At 47.0% G+C, this 22,640-nt stretch overlaps 1 protein-coding gene across 1 annotated transcript in view; it reads right to left on the bottom strand.

Moving 5' to 3' along the window:
* The window catches only part of TTC4 (tetratricopeptide repeat domain 4), a 160,306-nt gene that overhangs the window by 48,473 nt on the left and 89,193 nt on the right, over positions 1 to 22,640 (bottom strand). Inside the window, exons 5-6 of the mRNA XM_078670273.1 lie at positions 6,962 to 7,086; positions 4,583 to 4,669 (exon numbers count right to left, since the gene is read on the bottom strand). Coding sequence (XP_078526399.1) covers positions 4,583 to 4,669; positions 6,962 to 7,086 — 212 coding nt within the window. The remainder of the gene's footprint in view (positions 1 to 4,582; positions 4,670 to 6,961; positions 7,087 to 22,640) is intronic.

Here is a 22,640-nt window from a genome sequence, read left to right as displayed (position 1 = left end):
TGTTTTGTAAAATCAAAGAGGCAAACAGCCAGGTTTTGAGGGCCTTTCTAAAAGATAGCAAATTAGAGTTGCTTCGTAACAAAAAAGGCAGAGAGTTCCAAAGCTGAGGAGCCTGAAGCATAAAGGAACGACCTCCCAGTCGAGCCTTCCTCACACGGGGCACAACGGCAAGAAGCTGTGATCCAGATCTCAAAGATCGCGACGGGCAATATTGCTTGAGCCTCTTCTGCAGGTATTTAGCCCCAGTTGAGTAAAAGGCCTTATGGGCAAGAGTCAGAGTTTTAAAAACTATCCGCTGTCGGATAGGCAGCCAATGGAGTGCCTGTAGCAGGCCAGAAGCATGCGCTCGCCTATGCAAGCCAAAAATGGCGCGAGCCGCCGCATTTTGGACCACCTGCATCCGCTGCAGGAGGTATTCGGGCAGGCCAAGATATAAGATGTTAGCATAGTCCAATCTTGAACCGATCAAGGCCTGCACCGCAATCCTCCTGTGATCTTCTGAGAGCAGCGGAAAGAACTTCCGCAACATGCGGAGAAGTCCAAAACACGAGCCTGTAAGAGTGAGGATCTGAGATCTGAGGGTCAGACCGTTGTCAATTTTGACCCCCAGATTCTTTGCTACCTGCGACGACTGGCTCGGAGGAGACATGTCCGTCGGCCACCACATCTGCCAGTCCAAAGTGAAGGAGTTAGAGCAGTAAATTGGAGACATGCACAAGGGCCTGACCAGCTGTAATGACCCCTGTAAAAAGTAGTTTACCAAATCAGATTAAAAAGGCAAAGGGATCGATACCAGAATATCTGGAAGGAGTGGTGCAGAAAAAGTGGAATACTAGCAAGTTAGCACACTATGAATATGGCTAGGGCTGTGGGAAGCTACTGACTTGGACGACAAGGGTAGACAATGCCAGAAATGTAATCATGGAAACTGAAGAAACCAGTGAATGCTGTCTAGAAGACGCCGACATTGAGAGTGCCTTTGTTAACTTCTTTCAAGATCTATATACTAAGGATTCAACAGCTACACAGGAACAAATAGATAATTGGTTAAAGGAGGATACTCTTCCTATATTAGATCAGTATAAGCAGCAGTATCTTAATCAAGAAAGGAGTACAGCAGAAGTATACAACATGGTCAGAGGGTTAAAAAGGGGAAGGAACCAGGCCCAGACAGGAAACCAAGCAAGCTAGATTATGTCCTGAAAGATGGACTTACTCCCGTTTTGACCAGTCTAATAAATGCAATATACGTAGACGACCTCCCGCCCCACCATCATGTAATGAAGCTGCAATAACAATTTTAAAGCCTAATAAAAACCCAAAAATGTGTGAATCATATAGACCCATATCTTTACTTCACAATGATTATAAGATTACACTCAAATATTGGCTAGAAGACTAGAAAAAGTGGTTGGAGGGCTTGTCCAGAAAACCAAAAAGGTTCCGTGACTCTGGCAGCTCTACAAAGTGACTCATGACTTGGTGGTTGCCATACATGTGGCTACAGAAACAAACTCCCCGCTGATCAATACAACTGTTGACGCAGCTAAGGCCTTTGATAGAATGAATTGGCCATATCTATATGCAGCCATCAAGAAAAGCGGTTTAGGCGATAATTTTCTTAAAGGAATAGGAATGATTTACACAACACCGACTGGCAGGATATCAGTTAATGGTTCTCTCACACCACAATTCCAAATAGGAAGAAGCACTCGTCAATTATGCCCACTATCTCCATTATTGTTCAGTTTATACAATGAACCACTCGCTAGAAGGATCAGAAGTGAACAGAAGATCATACCTTTCCAATATCACGACTGGGTTACAAAAGAGGCCCTCTAAGCGGAGGGCCTGATGATTTATACACAAGGCTTTAAGGGGTCATTTCGCATAATTTTAAATAACTTTAGGAGAGTCTCAGGTTATCTAGAAAATGTAGACAAAATGGAAATTATGACCAAGAATGGTGCCATTGATAATCCATTAGAAAAACAGAAATCCGGTATGTAGGAGTACAAGTGGTGAAAGGTCTGAATAACATAGCACAAATAAACTTTAACAGACTTGTGTTGGAAATGAAGAACCCTCTGCATTGTTGGGCCTACCTCCCTCTTGCTACTTTAGAGAGAACTATCTAATTAAAATGATGATCTTTCCAAAATGTACTTTTATTTTCAATGCATTACCTTTACACATCAGGGGAGAGTGGTTCACAACACTACAGGGGAAACTGAGAAGCTTCATCTGGGCTAACAAAAGTACCTTGAAAAATTTACACAACAAGAAAACAGACAAAGGCGTAGCATTTCCAGTCTTTCAGTTATACTGTTGGGCTTTCCAACTGAAGAATGTTAGGCTACTACTGACAAACCGCTATCAACAGGTATACCCTACTGTGCACTAACAAAAGATATCCCTGCTTTAAATTTGGTGACCCTAAATATTTTGAAAAGATTAGATTTATAGTGCTAAGTGCGGCATGCGAACTATGGATCCAAGCCATAAGGATCCTGGGAATCGCATACTACATTGACATGGCTCCAATATGGAAGTCTCCCAAAATCCCACAGTGTCTACAAGGTGTAATACAAAAAGGACAATTGATTAACAGAATGAAGTACAATGTCATACATTCACCCCAGTACAGAGATCTGGGCCTAAATCCATCGCTATTTTGCTCCCTATGCCATTCCAGTTTGAACCCACGCATATGCAAATCAGTTTTGACCCTGCGCCCAATGGGAACAGTCCAGCCCGAACTGCCAGGCCAGGTCCTCCCTGGACTGAAAACAAGCATCCGAGGACTGGTTTCGGGGTTTCACCCGGCATCAGCCAGTGGCATGGAGAGCACGGGACGCACGTCTGGGCATACCAGTCCCACTCGGGGTGACAAATGCAAAAAGAACAATTGATGGACAGAATGCAGAACAATGTCATAGATTCACTTCAGTACAGAGATGTGGGACTCAATCAATAATTTTGTTGCTCTAAGGTGTATTAGCCATCCTGCCTATTGATGCGGGAATATTAAGATAGGACCAGTTGTTTGAGGAGGGTACCTTGAGCTCATGGGATTCTCTAGCACAGCTTACGAACAATAGGCTCTGTAGATTAAAGTATTACCAAATAGTGAGTTGGTCGCTGGAACCATCTAAAACGGGGAGAGAATAAAATGGGAGGAGGAATTACAAAGTACCTGGACACAGAGAAAAGAGGCATCTAAATGGTACTGGATTTTGGTACAAGCTGAAGATGGCCCACGTGCAATACCAGAGGAGATTTGGAAAGCGGACCGGCCCTCGTCAGAAAAAATAAACCTCTGGAAAGTATCAATGCCTATGCTTTAGTCTCTGTGAGATTTTCAACACAGAGAAACCTTTTGTTTACCTTGTACAGGGCCTACTAGTCTCCTAAAAAGCTCTCGAAAATGGGAAGGCAGAAGACAAGGTGTTGCCCGAAATGCACCCTTGAGAGTGCAGATGCGCATAGTTCTGTGTATGTGCAGAATCCCCGCTACACCTCAACATAGGAGGAGTTAAGCGGTGGCTCACGCAAACCTTCCATTAAATATTTGAAGGAGGTTCGAATTAGGAGGTCATAACCCTCAGCAGTTTGGGCTATGTTTGGCTCTCGGAATTTACCACTAGCCTATTATCACGTATGAGGAAGAAAAGAAAAAACAACAACAGTATTCAGGTAATTTGGAACTAGCATTTAGGCACAAATAGCAAATATACAGCTCTGAGTGAAATCAATGAAAAGCGGTTGCTGTACCAAATCATACTCCATGAACATGCCATATCTGTAACATTTAGGATTTAAGTACTGCAAAAATTAGAATATCATGAAGTTACTAGAGTTAATGTAGACTACCACGGTTTGGTGGAACCATGCGAGCCAAAAATAATTCGACACACAGTATAATGGTATATAAGCATATTCACCCCCTCTGTTCTTATGTGAGGAACATTTAGGGAAAAAGAACAGAAATTGGAAGTATAAGGAGACCATCGCCACTATTAAAGATGTAAAGGAGTTCAACCACATTATATGGGATGGCTGTTTTGGATAACTTCATATGCCTCTCATTTACATCGCCCTCAAAGTAACAATGTCATCTGAGTAAAGTGTTTCTGCCAGCAAGCAAAGTACGCCACTGCATGGTTTCCAGCTAGTGCTTGTGTGGTACACAAAATATGAAGAAACACAATCTGTTTGTCTACTTTTTGACATCTTTATGAATGGTACCTAATGCAAAACAACGTTTCAAAGAGTAGACACAGACAGAAGACAGAAATACATGTGCTTAAGGCGTTAATGATTTGGCTGTTGGGCAAGTCATGCAGGGAGGTGGCAGTGACTGTTCATGAAGAACATGTGTACAGTGGCCACATATTTGTGCATTTTGAAAGCAGTAAGTATGACTTGTGTCTGCTCACTTGACTTGGAGTTCTGTCCTAGCGTAGATGTGGTTGGGAGTCACACTTAAGAGCAGCAATAAAGACGAAAGAGCATGGATGAAGTGCAGCCTTTTCTCTTTCTACCCTGCAGTGTACCACTTTTGCCTTGAAAGTATACACACCTGTATTGCTTTGAGGACAGCCTCCTTCTGCGTCTGTTCTTTCTTGTCTTTGAGTTTTCCTTTCCTTGCATCCCGTTGTTCAGCACGCTGCAGGTGTAAACATATCTGTCTCACTATTTGGCCACCAGACATAACATTTTAACAGTGGCTTCATCAGGCAAAAGGTATGGGAGAGAACCAGAGCATGAACTTTAAAACGAAAGATTCACAGTTACCAGTTCAAGACCTAGCACAAGTGGCTCAAACCTTTACTGCTTATAAAATAGAGGTAATGTATTACATCATATACTTAGATGGTATGAAATCTTCGACAGATAGCCTAATAAAGTACATCATTGTAGCCAGTAGGTGGAAGTGTTTGTGGTTTGGTTGGAAACTTGACACAATATCTTTGGGCCACTTGACCAACTACAACAACCTCAGATGGGCACTCTGGTTAGAGCGTTCCCTCTAAATGTCAGTCATTACTCCAACAGTTTTTACATCAGGAGTCTTTACATCACAGTGGTTTAGACTGATCTACTTTACATCAGGACTGTCTTCACTTTGCAGATTAGATGGTATGTATACGTTTTAACCCACACAATACACATGTATAAGATTATATAATATATATATTTGTAAAACATATAGATATATTTAATCACAAAAATGAATTAATTAAAATCTTATTCATATGTAATGTTTAAAAAAATATATATTATTTTAAATATAAATTACAATTACTGTTTATGTAATTTATTATTTAAACTTAATGCACATTCATTTCAAACTATCCATCTCTGAAACCTAAAAACTCCTTACAACCCCTATACACTACCCAACAGTGAACCCAAAACTCCTTTCTACCCCTATACACTACCCTTAATGGTTACCAACCATATACACTGCCCAGCCCGAGCGCTTAAAGCTCCATACTTCCCCTATTCCCTATCCATTTCTGAACCCCTAGCAACTCCTTACTTCCCCTATTCAATTAGTACCCATCTCTGAACGCTAAAAAGCCCATAGTACTCCTGAAGCAAAAAATCTTGATGTAATGGTCATACGCTCCAGGCGGTTAAGATGGATCATGCTCTCTGGCTGATGTTCCTACCTACCCTCCCCATCATTTTGTCCACTCATGATGATGTGAGTCACAGGTCTAAAAATGATATCCCCGGTTTGTAAAACATAAAATATGATATACATCTGGAATCTAGAAGTGATATTCCAGTACCCATAACCCTGAATACTGCAGGGTAGGAATTATCAACGATGCAAGTGACTTTGGAGCATTTTATAAATGACACACCGCTAATGTTTAACTCATAATATGAATACCTCATTGCTTTAAAAAAGCATCACTGAATTTGTATTAAGTATAAATTACATCAATATTCGCAAAAAGTTATCAAAACAAATTGTTCAGAGTATAAAAAAGTGTGAAAGCCATGCCGCCATCAAGCGCTTTAAATATTATGAAATAAAATATGCGTCTAGGGTTACACAGCATAGGCTGCACCAACAAGGGTAAAAACTTAAAGACTACTACTGAAGTAAGTGTTATCAAGCACTGCATTATGGAAAACTGATTGCTGGGATGTGAGGCAGTGTGCCCCACCCTCATACTGTTTGAAAAGGCTCCCTTGATCTACTGAGCTAACAGTCTTGTGTTGATGCCCCTGCGCAGTGAGTGGTGCAAGACTTTGGGCAGCATTTCCAGCATTCATCAAAATGACTTGTTGCTCTCAACTGATGAAGGAATGAACCCAGAAACGTGTCTAGAGTTACACAGCACCGGCCGCACCAACAAGGGCGACACATTAAAAATTACTACTGAAGTGTGATCATGCACTGCATTTACGAGGGTGCTTTGGTGAAAATTGATCTCTGGGATGTGAGGCAGCATGGTCCCATCCTCCAGTTATAAAATAAAATGAGCATATAACCTGAACCAAACTGAAACTTGGAGGGGGTTGGGAATTCCATGTTCGCCATCACCACCCATTCACACATAAAAAGGTAATTTGACGTTATGACCGGCTAGCCTTTTTTGGTTCAAGAGCAGCACGTCAAAACAATGGGTGACCGCCCGAGCATGTACAAATAGTACCACAACTCCATTCTGTCCAAGCCATTAAGCTGTGTAGGAGGCCTTCTCTTCTTATTAGGGTCACCAGTGTGCTGGCAGTGACAAGAATTCTAGAACCCCTCATTGAACTAAAATACGCATGCACTATATGTTTTAGAATACTCCCACCACGCAGTTGTCCTCTGAGCTAAATTGCCAGTTCACTTTTGAATATATCTACGAATCTCAATTGGTCATAAAATACTTACAAATTTCAAAATGCTCCTAAGCCTATCACTTGAGTGATAAGAGAATTTCATCCTCACCTTTAGCTTGTCAGCTCTACCTCTGGCTTCCAGCAGATTTTTTTCTTTTGGGTCGATTACAAGCCCCTCTTCACACCAGGCTATTGCTTCACTGAAATGCTTCAGTTCCAAGTGGCATAATGCACCTACATAATAAAAGAAACAATATAAATACATTCCACAGTACACTTCATGTATTAAGATATATATTTTTTTAAACAAATATATTTTCATAAGTTACAAATACAGATAATAGTAAATCAACATGTTGGCCTTCTTTTTGTAATATTTAAGATGTAAATGCTGATCCTGAAAACCCAGTCAACAATGATTCACATTAGCCACCGAAGGCGTAGCACTAAGCTGAAAATTGAAATGCATGGAAATGGTAGAAAAAAGTGTTTCATTCGTGCAGGCTTATTACAGGAATATTGTGCAAGTCACTTGAGTTTCGGTTGGTTATTTTGGACTTTCATTCAGCTTCACTGGCTTATTCAGTTTCACTGGCTGAAATCATGAATCGCTTTGAGGGCGGGAGGACAAGCTCACCTACTGGCTACCGCTGTCAGGAAGGAAAAGTTAGCAACATAGAACAGTCACAAGTGAGGGTAATGTCTCACTCTAATGTCTCTACCATCACAAATCACTAGTCTCAGTTAGCTGAGGGAAACTGAATTACCCAGCGTCCTGCACGGGGGATGATCTGTAAATTAATGTACCTTTCTATTTTGTGGGAGGGGGTGGGCTTACTGGAAGTCACTGCAAGTGCCACGCTGTGATGCAGAACAGCCCCTTCGAAAGGGCGAGAGCACAGCAGCTCTGGAAACCATACCTGGGTCAGATGTGGACAGCAGAGGTTGCAGAGATATGACACCATCATGGTTGAAGGATTCGCCAATGATTCTGCTACGGCACAGAATGATGTTGACATGTCCTCCTCTACCCCTCTCTCAATCATGACTTGTCTCACACCGTTCCTCTATTTCTTCTCCTGAGGCTGGACTGCAGCATCTTACTCCAAGATGGAGTTTTATTTAGCGAGCAGTTCCTTTATTTCCCCCCAATTACACTTCAAGAAATGTTTTAAGCATCACCTTAGACACATGTGACACAGTAGGCTCCTCTAGTCAACTATCCAGGGTCTATTGGTTTTTTTCCTTTCCAATGTTACATTGAGCCTGCATTGTCCAGCTACGGCAGGTCTTCGCAAACTGGGGGTTGGCTGCAGGTCATGGCCAACCGCTGAAGGGCATATGGGGGTCCATGTCTTTGGGGGGGCCCTGAGATGCTTCAGTTGTTGGGTGGCTGGGGACTTTTTTTTTTTTTTGCAGAGTTTTATATAGCGCGAACTAGAACCGAACCGAATCAGTTATCAGAGCGCTTTACATAGCACCAGTTACATTACATGAGGACACACTTTCATTTTAGGCACGGGGAGATTAAGTGATTTGCCCAGAATCACAGGGGTTTTTTGGCGTCGTTACCGAGACTCGAACCTAGTTCCCCAGGTCCGAGGTCGAGCGCCTTAGCCGTTAGGCCAACCCCTCTCTACTTTGCTATGTCCTTTTCCTGCCTCCAGCCAGGATAGCCATAGAGAAATGTACAGCATGGTTTTCGACCATGGTGGATGTTGCATAAGGCTGTTTGGCATACTTGTTCATTTGTTCTGTATGGTAATGGAAGACAGCCATCACAGCTGGCTATGGTGATCGCTAGAACAGAACTCACACAGTGGAGAACGCCCCATGATGTAGTGATATCCTATGCTAGGTCGAGGAATGGGTACAAAAGAGAGAGACAACTGTCTGCAATAATAGTCATATGTTGAGTAGAGAGAGTGGTGTTGATGGTACTAGCATTGCTTTCACTGTACCACTTCGTGCTGCCTGTGTACTTAGTGCTTATTCCAAGTAGAGGTTTGCTGATGAGTGGCTTCCGAATTTAGTTTGATCTATATTCAAAAGTCACTTTCATTTTATCTGAACAATCATTCTTATCCTGTTGTACTATAGTTCTGAGATCTGCAAGAAAATATTCAGAAAAAAGCAGACAAAAGTCTGTCCTCAGTACTGCCAGATCACTGGGGAACTATTATCAATAATGTTGGACACACTGACCAAGTTTTGCCTTTTAGATGAACATTGAGGTATACTGACTGACTTCTGCTTTTCAGAACATCCTTGAAAAATTAATTGTTCGAGTAAATAACTTTATGGTGCTGCAGTACCATCTAGTCACCCATAGAGTTGGGGGCGTTTTACAGAGCTGGTGTTGCACAGCATCAACAGAGGAACTTATTTCACAGCACAATGACTTAACGGATAAGTTAATATGTAGAACTACACTTATTGTGTACTGGTCAGACAGTTACATATGCTGTATGAATAAATATTTGCTGCTGAGGGCTGATTGGTACCTGTGAGAAAGGAACACACATTGTTTTATATGGAAATGCAACCACAACAAAGGGACAGTAGAAACAGTAGCTCAAGCGTAAGGCTACCAAAACACTTCTTGTCACCTGCAACACTAGGTTACAGCCGCTTTCCTTCTTGAAATAATTGTTTTTATGTCTTTAACAACCTAATGTGAATTTAGTTTTGGTTGATATAAGAAAAGCTCAGGTCTGGAAAATTAGTTAATCGTTCTTTTGCCCGGCATACCACCTCAAATTCGCCATGTGCAAATCAATCTTGCTGCTGCTCCAACAGGAACAGTCTAGCCAGAACTGCCAAGCCAGGTCCTCTCTGAACCAGAACACAAGCAACCCTTGATCACTTTCGGCCTAATTGGGCTTCTTCAGTTGGGTAATGCTTGGTTTCAGTGACACAGTGAGCCACGCCAGGGCATTCCCTTGGCCACTTAGAGCGTTCATGAAAAGAATGTTCAAGATACAAGCCAGCATCAGTGTATTGAGGGGAAGCAATTTGTCCCGACTCCTTTCCATCCATGTTATGGGAAACATGCTCCAGGCCTCGCAAAAGGATCAGAATCAGAGGCAAAGTAGACCACCCACTGCAGCATGACCTTTTTGTTCGCCAGGGAAAGTGAGGTACCTTGGCTTCAGAAATGTAATTTGATCCAAATCAGACGCCGAGGTCGGATCCCTTGTACGTCGACTATGAAATCTCTGCCTGGAGAACAAAGCCCTGGTACTGAAATAGCTGCATAAAGTATTGATTTATGGAAAGTAAATGCCAAGTTTCAGCTACATCAAACCTTGATTTGGACAGAGAAAAAAAACATTTTACTCAGGCTGTTTATTATTATCAGCAACAAGTATTGCACATAGCTACCCCAAAGGGTTTCCCAGCGCAAGGCTGTAGCCAGATCAGATCTACTGTCCCTCAAAGCAGACTGAAAATAGCCAAGTTTTCAACATCTTGCGGAAAGGGAGAAATGATTTACAGTTCCTTAAGTCATCCGGTAAAGATTTCCAGAGTTCAGGACCCAGGCAAATTACGCCAAACCTGGAGACACTGAACAGAGCCTGGGGTGAAGATCTTAATATCCGAGTGGGCTGATCGAGAGATACTTGTCCTGAATGTAGAGTAGTCCCAGTTCAAATTTGGCCTTAAACAGACAGCGTACTGCTTTGAATTCAATGCGCTTGGCCACCTTAAATCAATTAAGTTCTTTAAGCAAATGAGAAACAGACACATATGTGAGTAAGTGATAAAGCAGCCTGGCAGCAGCGTTCTGAACAATTTGCAGGCGCTGTATAGATGCTATCTGCGCCTAAATAAAGCATATTGCGGTAGTACAGGTGGGAGATGGCCAGTGCCTGAATAACAGTCCTATGAGCTGCTAAAGGAATAATCCATAACATCTTTTCTAACCATTTAAAGACTGCGAACCAAGCGCCAGCTACCTTAAGCTCTCTATGAAGCCGCAGAAAGCTATCAATAAGGAAGCCCAGATTTGTAACCTCAGATGCCAGGTGGGAAAGGTCCCTAGCAATATTGGCTAGTGTTTGGCACCCCAAAGGAAACAGTTGTTGTCTAGGCCTAGAACCTTGTTCTTATCACGGTTAAGTTTAAGTGAGTTTTGATTCAACCAAGCTGCAGTTTTTGTCATACCCAGATGCAGTAAAGACAGGTCATGGCTTTGTGCCGAAAACAAGAAGATGATCTGGGTGTTCTCAGGACACCCCGCGCCGCACGGCCACCAGCTGTTCTGTGTGTATCTCCCCCCGCTGCTGCCCGCAGACTCGCTGTGCCTGCCTGGCCGACCCCGCCCCCGCCGTAATTGCGTGTACTGCTGATTGTAATCTGTTTACTTTTTTGTTCCCCCGCATCTTGTTAACATTTCTTTATTTCCCATGTACTGTTATTGATTTGTTGTTATAGCCTGTGCTGTTGTCCTGCCTCTCTGACCCCTGTGCCTGCCCGCCCCGCTCCCCGCTTCCCGCCGCCGTGCTATCGGCCACGCCCCCTTTTCCTTCTGTGCCCTCCCCGCTCCCGCCTCCCAGCTGCTCCTCCCTCCCTCCCACTTGGCCATAAATGGCGACCGCGCGGCGCAGGTGAGTGTGACCTGTTCTCAGGACACCCCCGCGCCGCACGGCCACCCGCTGTTGTGTGTGTATCTCCCCCCGCTGCTGCCCGCAGACTCGCTGTGCCCGTCTGGCCGACCCCGCCCCCCGCCGTAATTGCGTGTACTGCTGATTGTAATCTGTTTACTTTTTTGTTCCCCCGCATCTCGTTAACATTTCTTTATTTCCCATGTACTGTTATTGATTTGTTGTTATAGCTTGTGCTGTTGTCCTGCCTCTCTGACCCCTGTGCCTGCCCGCCCCGCTCCCCGCCGCCGTGCTATCGGCCACGCCCCCTTTTCCTTCTGTGCCCTCCCCGCTCCAGCTCCCGCCTCCCAGCTGCTCCACCCTCCCTCCCACTTCGCCATAAATGGCGACCGCGCGGACGCGCAGCGGTCACATGCAGCGGGCGCGCCGATTGTGCGCCGAAGGCGCGCCAAAGGTAAGCCAGTCTGCGCCCGTCCGCGCCGGGACCGCGCCCAGCGCCAGGACCCCTGGCCCCCACCGACGCAAGACTGGTCGACAGACCTACGACGCCGCCTCCCTCAACGCACTCAATTCCGGCCGGAACCCCGCCTGCTGCCGTGCCGCCCCGAAACGCTTCCACGGACCCTTCACCTGCACAACCTGCAAGTTCACCTGCCTCCGAACATGCACCACGCCCGCCAAGCCCAACCCCAGCAGCGACCTCAAGTGCATCCTGCTCAACACCCGCTCCGTCCACAGACACGCCGTCGAACTCTGGAACCTGCTCGACACAACATCACCAGACGTCGCCTTCCTCACGGAAACTTGGATGAACGCCTCCTCAGCCCCCGACATCGCCATCGCCATCCCGGATGGTTACAAGATCATCAGGAGGGACCGAGTCAACCAGACTGGGGGAGGCATCGCCATCGTCCACAAGAACACCATCCACATCACGACCGACGCCGACGACGACACCTACACCGCCGCCGAACACCTCCACTTTCAGATTCACATCGACCCAAAGACGACCCTCAGAGGCACCCTCATCTACAGACCCCCGGGACCACGCACACAATTCAGCGAAGACATCACGGACTTCATCAGCCCACACGCCCTCCCCTCCGCCGACTACATCCTCCTAGGGGACCTCAACTTCCACCTGGAGAACAACAAGGACCGCAACACCGTCACCCTGCTGGACAACTTCGCCAACCTCGGACTCAAGCAACTGGTCAACACCCCCACCCACTACGCCGGCCACACTCTTGACCCCGTCTTCTCATCCAGCAAGCACATCGCCTTCAGCCACTCCACCGGACTTCACTGGACCGACCACAGCTGCGCCCACTTCAGCTTCAGGAGAACCACTACCCACCACCACCCGCAACAGGTTCCTCACAGAAGCTGGAGCAAGATCACCGGCGACCAGCTCACCACCTCCCTCAGCCAGAGCCCACCTGCCAGCACACCGGACCCCAACTAAGCAGCCCGCAACTTCACGCAGTGGTTGACCGCCTGCGCCGACAACCTCGCACCACTGAAGAACACTCCCAGCAAACCCAGAAGCAAGAAGGCCCCCTGGTTCACCGACGAACTCAAGGACTCCAAGAAGACCTGCCGCACCCTCGAGAAAGCCTGGCTCCTCGACCGGACCACTGACAACATGACCGCCCTCAAACACGCGACCCGCAAGCACCACCAGCTCATCCGCACCACCAAGAAGAAATCACTGAAGGATCGACTGGACAACAACGCCCATGACAGCAAGGAACTCTTCAGCATCGTCAAGGAGTTCTCCAACCCCAGCACCGGCAACAACGACATCACCCCGTCACAAGATCTCTGCGACTCCCTCGCCTCATTCTTCCACCTCAAGATTGCCGACATCCACAACAGCTTCGGCGCACCTTCCTCGCACCCAACCGCCGAACCAACGCACCCCACCGCCACCCTCCGCACCTGGACCGCAGTGACCACCAAAGACACAGCCCGCACGATGAACACCATCCCCTCAGGATCTCCGACTGACCCCTGCCCCCACCACGTCTTCAACAAGGCCGACTCCACCATCGCACCCCAACTCCGAGACATCATCAACACCTCCTTCGACACCGCCACCTTCCCGGAGAGCTGGAAGCATGCCGAGCTCAGCGCCCTACTGAAGAAACCAACAGCGGACCCCTCCGACCTCAAAAACTTCCGCCCCATCTCGCTCCTCCCTTTTCCTGCCAAAGTCATCGAGAAGATCGCCAACAAACAGCTTGCCGCCTTCCGCGAGACGAATGGATCCCTCGATCCCTCGCAATCCGGCTTCAGAGCCAACCACAGCACCGAGACCGCCCTCATCGCAGCCACCGACGACATCCGAGGCCCTCGACAACGTGGAAACAGCGGCACTCATCCTCCTGGACCTCTCCGCCGCGTTCGACACTGTGCCACCGCACCCTAGTGCAACGCCTCAGCAACACCGGCATCCAAGAGAAGGCATTGAAGTGGATCATCTCGTTCCTCGCCGGAAGAACACAGAGAGTCCGCCTCCCCCCGTTTCGCTCCAAGGCCACCGAAGTCATCTGCGGCGTCCCGCAAGGATCATCACTCAGCCCCACCCTCTTCAACGTCTACATGAGACCTCTCGCAGACATCGCACGCCAACACAACCTCAACATCATCTCCCACGCCGACGACACCCAGCTGATCCTCTCCCTCACCAGAGACCCCGACACCGCCAGAACCAGCCTCCACGAAGGGATGAAAGACGTCGCCGAGTGGATGAAGAACAGCCACTTGAAACTGAACTCAGACAAGACTGAAGTCCTCATCCTTGCACCATCACCCTCCGCCTGGGACGACTCCTGGTGGCCCCCTGCCCTGGGCACCGCCCCCAAGCCGACAGACCACGCACGCAACCTGGGCTTCATCCTGGACTCCTCCCTCTCGATGACCAGACAAGTCAACGCCGTCTCCTCTTCATGCTTTCACACCCTCCGCATGCTCCTCAAGATCTTCCGATGGATCCCGATCGAAACCAGAAAGACGGTCACCCAGGCCCTCGTCACCAGCCGGCTGGACTACGGAAACACCCTCTACGCCGGAACCACAGCCAAGCTACAAAAAAGACTCCAACGCATCCAGAACGCCTCTGCCCGACTCATCCTGGACATCCCTCGACACAGCCACATCTCCGGCCACCTGAGGAACCTGCACTGGCTCCCTATCAACAAGAGGATCACGTTCAGGCTCCTCACCCACGCACACAAATCTCTCCACAACCTGGGCCTCAAGTACCTCAACGACCGCCTGACCTTCCACACGCCCACCCGCCAGCTACGGTCCGCTAGCCTCGCCCTCGCCACCATACCACGCATCCGAAGAGCCACCGCCGGAGGCAGATCCTTCTCCTACCTGGCGGCCAAGACATGGAACTCCCTCCCCATCCACCTTCGGCTGACCCAGGACCACCTCGCCTTCAGGAGACAACTCAAGACATGGCTGTTCGAGCAGTAGCGGCCCCCTTCCCCCAAGCGCCTTGAGACCCTTCCGGGTGAGTAGCGCGCTATACAAGTGTGATGATTGATTGATTGATTGGGTGTCATTCGCATATGAAACAAGTATTTTTAAAGCAATAGGTCTCGCATTTGAGAGAGTTTGAGCTATTGGCATTGTAAATGACAATGCATTTTATTTATGTTTTGAAAACCTGCAGGCGATGCGTAAACGTGCCCTTTGTACTTCTAGTCCTTGCTTACAAGAAGCAAGGCTAGCTGCAAAAGAGGCACAGTTACTGCCAGCCTTGCGTCTCAAAAAAGCAATTTGGCTCAGAACATAGATCACTGGCTATATGATTCAGACGTTCCACTCAGGTTCGAACACAACTGCAAACGTATCTCTGTAATCATTATAATAATGAGGTAAACAAAACAGTGATGGGTGGAATGCTTTTCATTATCCTTAGCCACTGGTAACTAAATAGTTCAAGACGCTCACACACACCTACAAAGCCCTCCACAAAAAAGGACCTTCCAATATCAACCACCGGCTGAACGTCTATCTTCCCACGAGACACCTGCGTTCCACTTCACTCGCCCCGCACACATCCCCCGTGTCCATCGCACCCACAGTGGGGGCTGTGCATTCTCCTACATCGCCGCCAAAGCCTGGAATGACCTCCTCCTACACCTCCGAACGGCACCCTCCCTGGCAGTCTTCAGAAAACAACTCAAGACCTGGCTTTTTTGATGCAGACGCAGCAACCTCAGCACCCAGATACCCCTAAGGGCGATAGTGCTGCTCTTTAGATGATTCGATCCACATCCCAGTCCATTGTTTTTTGCTCACCATGCCACCTCTGATTAGGCCCAGTCATATGCAAACCAGTCTTGGTCCTGCTCCAATAGGAACAGTCTAGCCTGAACTGCCAAGCCAGCTCCTCTCTGAACCAGACCACAAGCATCCCATTATTGGTTTCGGCTGAATTGGGGTTCTTCAATCAAGTGCAGCTTGCTTCCAGTGGCACAGAGACCACAGGACCCACGTTTGGGCAAACCCGTCCATCACCTAGTTGTTTATTGCAGTTGATGCCCTCAGTGTTAGGGAACTGGGTACGTGGGACCCGTGCTCACCCTGCCATAGGACTTAAGTGATGCCCTACCGACAAGCCTCAAGTGGGACGAAACTGGTTGGGGGTTGTGGTCCTTCCTGGAGGGGGCCTCGTCTGGAAGTTCAGGGCAGACTGGGAACACGAGAAGCAGGATTGTTAGTGATTTACATAAGGCGGGACTTTGTGTAGAGTGGCGTGGTGGATTAAAAACGTTGGTCTGGAATAAGACCAAAGTGATTGCCAGCAGCAGAGATTAATTCAAGCATTCCATCAATCACAATGTTTTTTATTGCAATTTTTAGAATGACATGTTTCTTGACATCGACAGAAGAAAACTGTTAGATTGACTAAATCATTTAAAAGGAACGCACATTCTTAAATCATGACCAGTGTATTATTGAGCATTAGCACCCATTTAAGGATAGTATAAGCGAAATCTTCAGAATGAGCACGCATCTAGCTCATTTTGCCAAAGGCAACAGCAACTGTAAACTATTCAAGGTAATATCTTTAAAAGAACATTATTTAAAATGATGCATTCAAAGTCAGAACTTTAAAACGGGGACTGACCTGTAATAAGAGAAAAAATGCTGTTTCTACAAATTCCTCAAATCCATCTGTCACACCAAGTAAGTAAATGTATTGATCTCCAAGCCTCATTTAAAATAAAATAGCACATAAATGGATACTGAATTGGATTGGAGGCCTGGTCTAGCCACGTGCTGCCAGTTCTTTAAAATAGTGGTTATTCTGCCAGGAGAGGGGAAACAGCGTTTTGCCCCGGACATAAAATCTCTTCCACTTGTAGCAACAGGTCCTCTTTGCGGAAGGGGTCATGCCTTTCATACTGAAAGATCCAAATGTTTAAACACACCTGAAGGAGCCAGACAGATCTAGGGGTTGAGGTGAAACATCCTGACCAAGTAGTGGGCATGAAGATGCAGACCAATCTAAGATGTGTTCCAGTTACGTGTATTAAATCTTTCTGGCACGAACAAGCACGCTTAGAATAATTCTGGCCCTGTTGCTTCTGATTTCCGAACTATGACTTATGTAACAAAACTTTGTTTTAGCCGTAAATCCAAATTAGTCCCTATATCTGTAAAGAAACTTTAAAATCAACCTTAGACTTAATCTCCATGTTACACATGCAGAGCCACATCATGGAGCTGCATAAAATATAGCAAAGATCAAGAATTAACACTGCCCCACAAATCTCAATGCCTTGAAAAAGGACTCATGAGCATTTGTGTAAACTGTGAAAGTTACCAGATTCTCACATAAACGTTGGGCATTATATACTGCTGAGAATGGCTGTGGCACGAATATTTTAAACGGAGGTCTCCTTTAATGTAGGTACCTAAATAAATTCACCGTGAATTATTTACATACTGCTGCACCGTTTTTTTGTCCAAAATGTTGGGCCTACTCAGGAAAAAAAAAATCATATTTGGTAGTTTTACTAAGGTGGACATCAAATGTTATCCTGAGCAACAACGTGATTCTTTATGTCCTATATTTCTATGTATGCTGCTGCATTTTTAAGTAGGTGGGGAAGTGCTAGCACACCTCCACTAGCAATAAACTCCCATTAAGAGGTGAAGTAAAAAAAAAAAATCATAACCATTATTTAAACAAGCATTTACAATGCAATAGGTCTCGCAGCATTAAAGTTTGAGTTACTGGCATTGTAAATGACAATGCTTTGCATAAAAAAAAAAAAAAAAATTTGCAATTGGTATATAAACATTGTTTGTGAATGGTTAGCTGTTGCTTATGCTAAGCAAAGTTGGCAGTAATATAGAGTGCTAGTCTTGCTTGTTATAAGTATGCTGATTTAAAGCGCTGTGATACCTGCGGGTAAAGTTTGCGCTATATAAAAGTGAAAACTAATAAATAAATAAATGCCTACCTGTACCACGTCAGTTCTTATTCTGCAATGCCACATATCTTTGGGTCCCTGTACTTATTAATTGCACCCGGCTGTGGGAAACCTCCATGGCAGGAACAACGTGTTGCGCGGCAGGCACGGGCAATGTAGCCACTGTCCTGTGGCTGCACCACGGGGTAACAGTGTAGGGGCAGGAAGGCAGGCAGTTGGTAGTGCTGTGCCATAGCTGTGTAGTTCTCTGTGTATGCTGGGCTAGGGGGTTGCTATTGGCTGGCAAGAAGTGGTGAGGAGGTGCCGGTTCGGTGTGCCTGCTTCCTGATCTTGGGCAGACGACAGGTAAAACAAGATTTTAACTATTTTTTCCTCTTTTAACTTGTATAGTCTGGCAACGTGCTAGTCTGCTTTGCATGATACATTTATTTGTATAAGGTGCCATTTCTGATGATTTTGAAGGTGATGCAGCTAGTCGTCAAGATGATGCAAGCATAGGAGAGGAAACAATGTAATTCCTACAGTGCTCAAGCAAAATGGCGGAGTTTCTTCAGAGTGCTTATTAAACACGCTGAAGTGTTAACTGCGCATTTGAAGGGTGCCAGAGAGGTGCTGCCCAGGCAGAGTATAGGGTTGCTGCCATCCATGTGAGACAGGACAAGGGCTTCCTTTGACTTGTGAAGCTGCTTGTAGGGAAAAGGGGTTTCAGGTTCAGGTCACTGCTGGAAAAGAAAATCTAATACAGTTTGTCTCTGGAGACTAATAAACCAGGAAGTACAGACCCTGGCATAATTTTAGCCTCGCTGATTACATTTCAATTTACTAAAAATCGTACATGATTACTCAATGCCTGGACTTCACCTCTGTTACCAAATAGTGACGGGTTGTGGTTTAAGTCAAAACAATGCACCAGTATCAGAATGTTGACTTATGTGGCGTGCTTTTAGCCTCATGCACTAGTGTGTGCAAACACCAGTCTTGCACTTAATCTGGGCCAATATGGGAATCTTCATGCTATGTTTTGGAGCTACTTTTTATTAAGCAAGTAATTGCCGCATGGTCTTGCCGCATTAGAAAGACATGAACACGCCATTCTGATAAATTAGTCCAAGTAATTCTTTAAAAGCATTTTAATTTTTGTTTTGCTTATACATTTCCAACTCCTTTCATAAGGAAGTACTGTTCTTGTAGTCTTGCTGCACCTGTCAACACACAGATAATTGACAGTGGTACAATATCTGAAGTTTTTTAGGTGACATCACTAAAGCATACAGAGTTTGAAGACAGGCTACTCTCCCACACTGGAGGGCTTATGGGGAGCTCTGAAGAGTCGTGGATAGTGACAGGAGGGTGGACCAGCTCTAGAAGGTAAAACAGGTGTCTCATGCTGGGATAGGCTGTGGCGAAGTAACAATGATCTGCGTTCCTAGCCCGGAAGTGTTCGTGGGCACTCCCGTCAACCTATTGTAACAGAAAAAATGGTTTGGCTCAGAGGGCCACACCTGCTAGACAGCATTAGGGAAAGGGGTGCACTTATCTCTCATCAAACGGCAATATGCCCACAACTGTCAGGGAGCACAGAGTAAAGCAAAACCCAGCATGTGGCACAAGTAAGCCCCATAACAAACATGGAACATTAAGCTAACCACTGTAGAGGCAGGAAGGTCACATCTAACAGGCAGAGTCAAGCGAAACCTTACAAGTGACAAGAGGGTGGGGCTAAAATGCCACCGCTGGTAGGAAGTGGCAGCATCCAGTAGGGCCATCCCCGGAGAGTAAAAGGGCGACCCCTGACAGGTGGGACACGAAAGACAACTACAGGAGAGACAGGAAACCGACACCTGTCATGGAAAAGGGTAAGTGGCCTCTGGCAGGGTTCAAGTATACCGCCAGGCAGAGGTGTGGGGCAAGGGAGGCACTAGACTTTTCACAGCAGGTGGACATTTGAAGGGAGGGGCCCAGCCGGGGAGCGGGCAGCAGGCAGGGCTCGCTGCAAGCGGAGCTGACCCCAGCGGCGGATTCCTAGGTGCAGCGCAGTTGTGATCCTAAGCCGGTTCCAGTCTTGCACCTGCGCCCCGCACGATTAGCGCTCAATCCAGGCACGGAATTTACCTCGGCTGACGCGTAGGAAACGGAGGGATCCCGGGCTGGATCTGGAAGGTTCGGCACGTCCCCTGGGAGCGGCGGCCGTTGGTCTCCACTCCCCACTCTCTGGACTGAAAACTCCTTGAACACAAGTTAAACTTACATAGCTGTAAGAATGGTAAAGCTGCAGGCAGCTATAAAGTTCTATAAAGTGTTCTTCCCCAACCTGCAAGGAATATTGGTAAAATTATTCATTTCACTTTTACAAGTGAAGGCAGCCCTTCTTCATTTGCACTTGCGACTGTCGTCAGCATTTTGAAACAAGCATTGAAGAAAGCTGTGAGCGAAACTGAAACCTGTTGTGGGGCGGGACTTCGTCTTCTGAAGCCCGTGCCCACGGAGTAGCTGGCCAACAGAGGAGCAGTGGTGATACGAAGCTCCCATGCCCGAGGGAGAGCCCCGCGGAGGCTGCAGAGTCCGGAGTGGCGCCGATGCGGTGAGTGGGGTTAGTTGTACGGAGGAGGGGTGTCTCTGTATGTGTGCGCTCGTGTGTGTGGGTGGGGGGTGGCGGGGGGGTGTCTGTATGTGTGCGTTCATGTGTGTGTGGGGGGGAGGTGTGGTGTGTGTCTCTGTATGTGTGCGCTCGTGTGTGTGCGTGCATGTAGGTGCGCTCGTGTGTGTGTGTGTGTCTCTGTGTGTGTGTGAGCGTGTGCGAAAGCAGGGGGAGGTGTACCTGTGTGTGTTGGAGGCTAAAGGAGACCGGAGATGGTGAATGCGCACGCGACCTGATCCGATTACGGCAGGCTGCGCGTGCCCATCTCTTGTCTCCTCTTGCCTCCTTGTAAGCTGAGCTGACGACTATAGGTCTCGCGGCGAGAACGCACTTCGCGCGCTTTCGCCAGGGCGAGACCTAAAAAGGATAAGGCAAAAAGATACCCTTTATCTGTGCCCAAAGCAGAGAACAAATACTAAGGTGGCGAGAGAGGATAAACATTTTTGGAAGTACAACGAGCTACAAACATATCCTAAAAGCAGGTATATACTGCCTTGATTGCGGGGCACCTAACTGCCAGAATTACATTGCAGACTTTTGAAGGGAGCTCAAAGACTGTCAGTTGCCGCCGCTCAATCTCAGCCACAGAAGGAGCAAAAGGCAGAATTGGGCTGGCATGAGGTCGTAGGGGGTCCCAAGACCAGGCAGTGGACCTGCTGTCTCTAAATCACTCGAGGGCCAAATCTGCCTGGTCACCAAAGATGAAGGTGCAATTGGAGGGCATGTCCAGTGACTATGCAATTGCTCGGCCTAGCAAGTTGGTCATATCCAGTCTACAGTGTATGGTGAGCTTTGCTGATACTCTGCCATTGGAAACAGCCGGTGTCACAATGGCTTGGGCTTCCTCCTAGACCACTGGTAAGCACTTGAACACCCGAATCCCACACTGTGTGGGAATGCCGGCCGAAAAAAGGCATGTGTTATTCATAGACCACAGTGCAAGGCTGGCAGAAGTGAATGTCCCCTGCCAAAGGTGCCCACCTCTTGGATCTTGTGTGCAGTGGTGGCGTGGTAGGGAACGCGCCAGGGTTGACTTTGGACATGGAGGCCTGGACAACCAGCTGAAATCTAGTGGGGGCACCTGCCGAACCCGTCCGGCCCAAGGCACTCCAGAGGGGGATGGCCCGCCTAAATATGAGGTACATGGCCTCATAAAACTCTTAATTGAATGGGAGTCGCCCGGCCTGAGGAAATTCTGGGAGGCGTGTAGAAGACCCTGTCTCAAGCTCAGTGGCCAACGTCTGGTAGCAGAACCTAGACTATTGGGTCGTTCCAGTGCCTTGCCTGAAGACTTTGGAGTGGCGTGATAAAATTGAAGGGCACTTTAACTTAGATTTCTTATGTGACTTACCCATTGACTACTTTGACCGCGGTGAGAAATGCCAGAACAGCTCCACGAATGGGCCCTGGACTGTTGGTGCTACCGGGACCTAGAGCGTTGCAGAGTGGATTGGTGTCGGGCAACCAGAAGCTTCAGGAAATGCTGCCAAACCCTGCATCCTGGTTATGACCACCAGCCTTTCATCCTACTCTTCTCGGTAAAATGAGTATTAACTTTGGTTGGGTAATAACAGTAAATAACTTGCTCTATCTAGCACATTGGTTTACAATTCTACAGAAATAACAGATTCTTACAATTATTAGTACATGACCCAACGAAAATGAGATACTTTTGGCGGACCTTGAAAGGTGATGGCTTCGACCGTCATAAAGCACACCTTGCTGACTGATGGAAGTAAAAATCACTGAACGTAAAACTCGATAGCTCCTAACCCGCGATTCACAATCATTTCCCCAAAAATCTACAGGGTTTAAAATCATTGGGCAGGAAGTTCCATAGAGAAAACATGTACAATGAACACTTACTTAGCCATCGACGCCCCACGGAAATCTGGCAGCAGGCTCAGACGTGGTCTTTAAGCAGAAAAGGGGCACTTTAACTGGCGCTACGAACTTCGTCGGTACTTTGTAATCAATCCGTCAAGGGCCGATCTCCATTCCAGATGTACTCCAATGCTTGGCTAAATGATAGGTGTGTGTTGCTCACGCAAAGTGCAATATTTCAACCAGTTATAGCTGGTA

Source organism: Lissotriton helveticus, chromosome 1_2 (assembly GCF_964261635.1).
Source record: "Lissotriton helveticus chromosome 1_2, aLisHel1.1, whole genome shotgun sequence".
Classification (NCBI taxonomy): Eukaryota; Metazoa; Chordata; class Amphibia; order Caudata; family Salamandridae; genus Lissotriton; species Lissotriton helveticus.
This window is presented reverse-complemented; position numbering and strand designations above follow the sequence as displayed.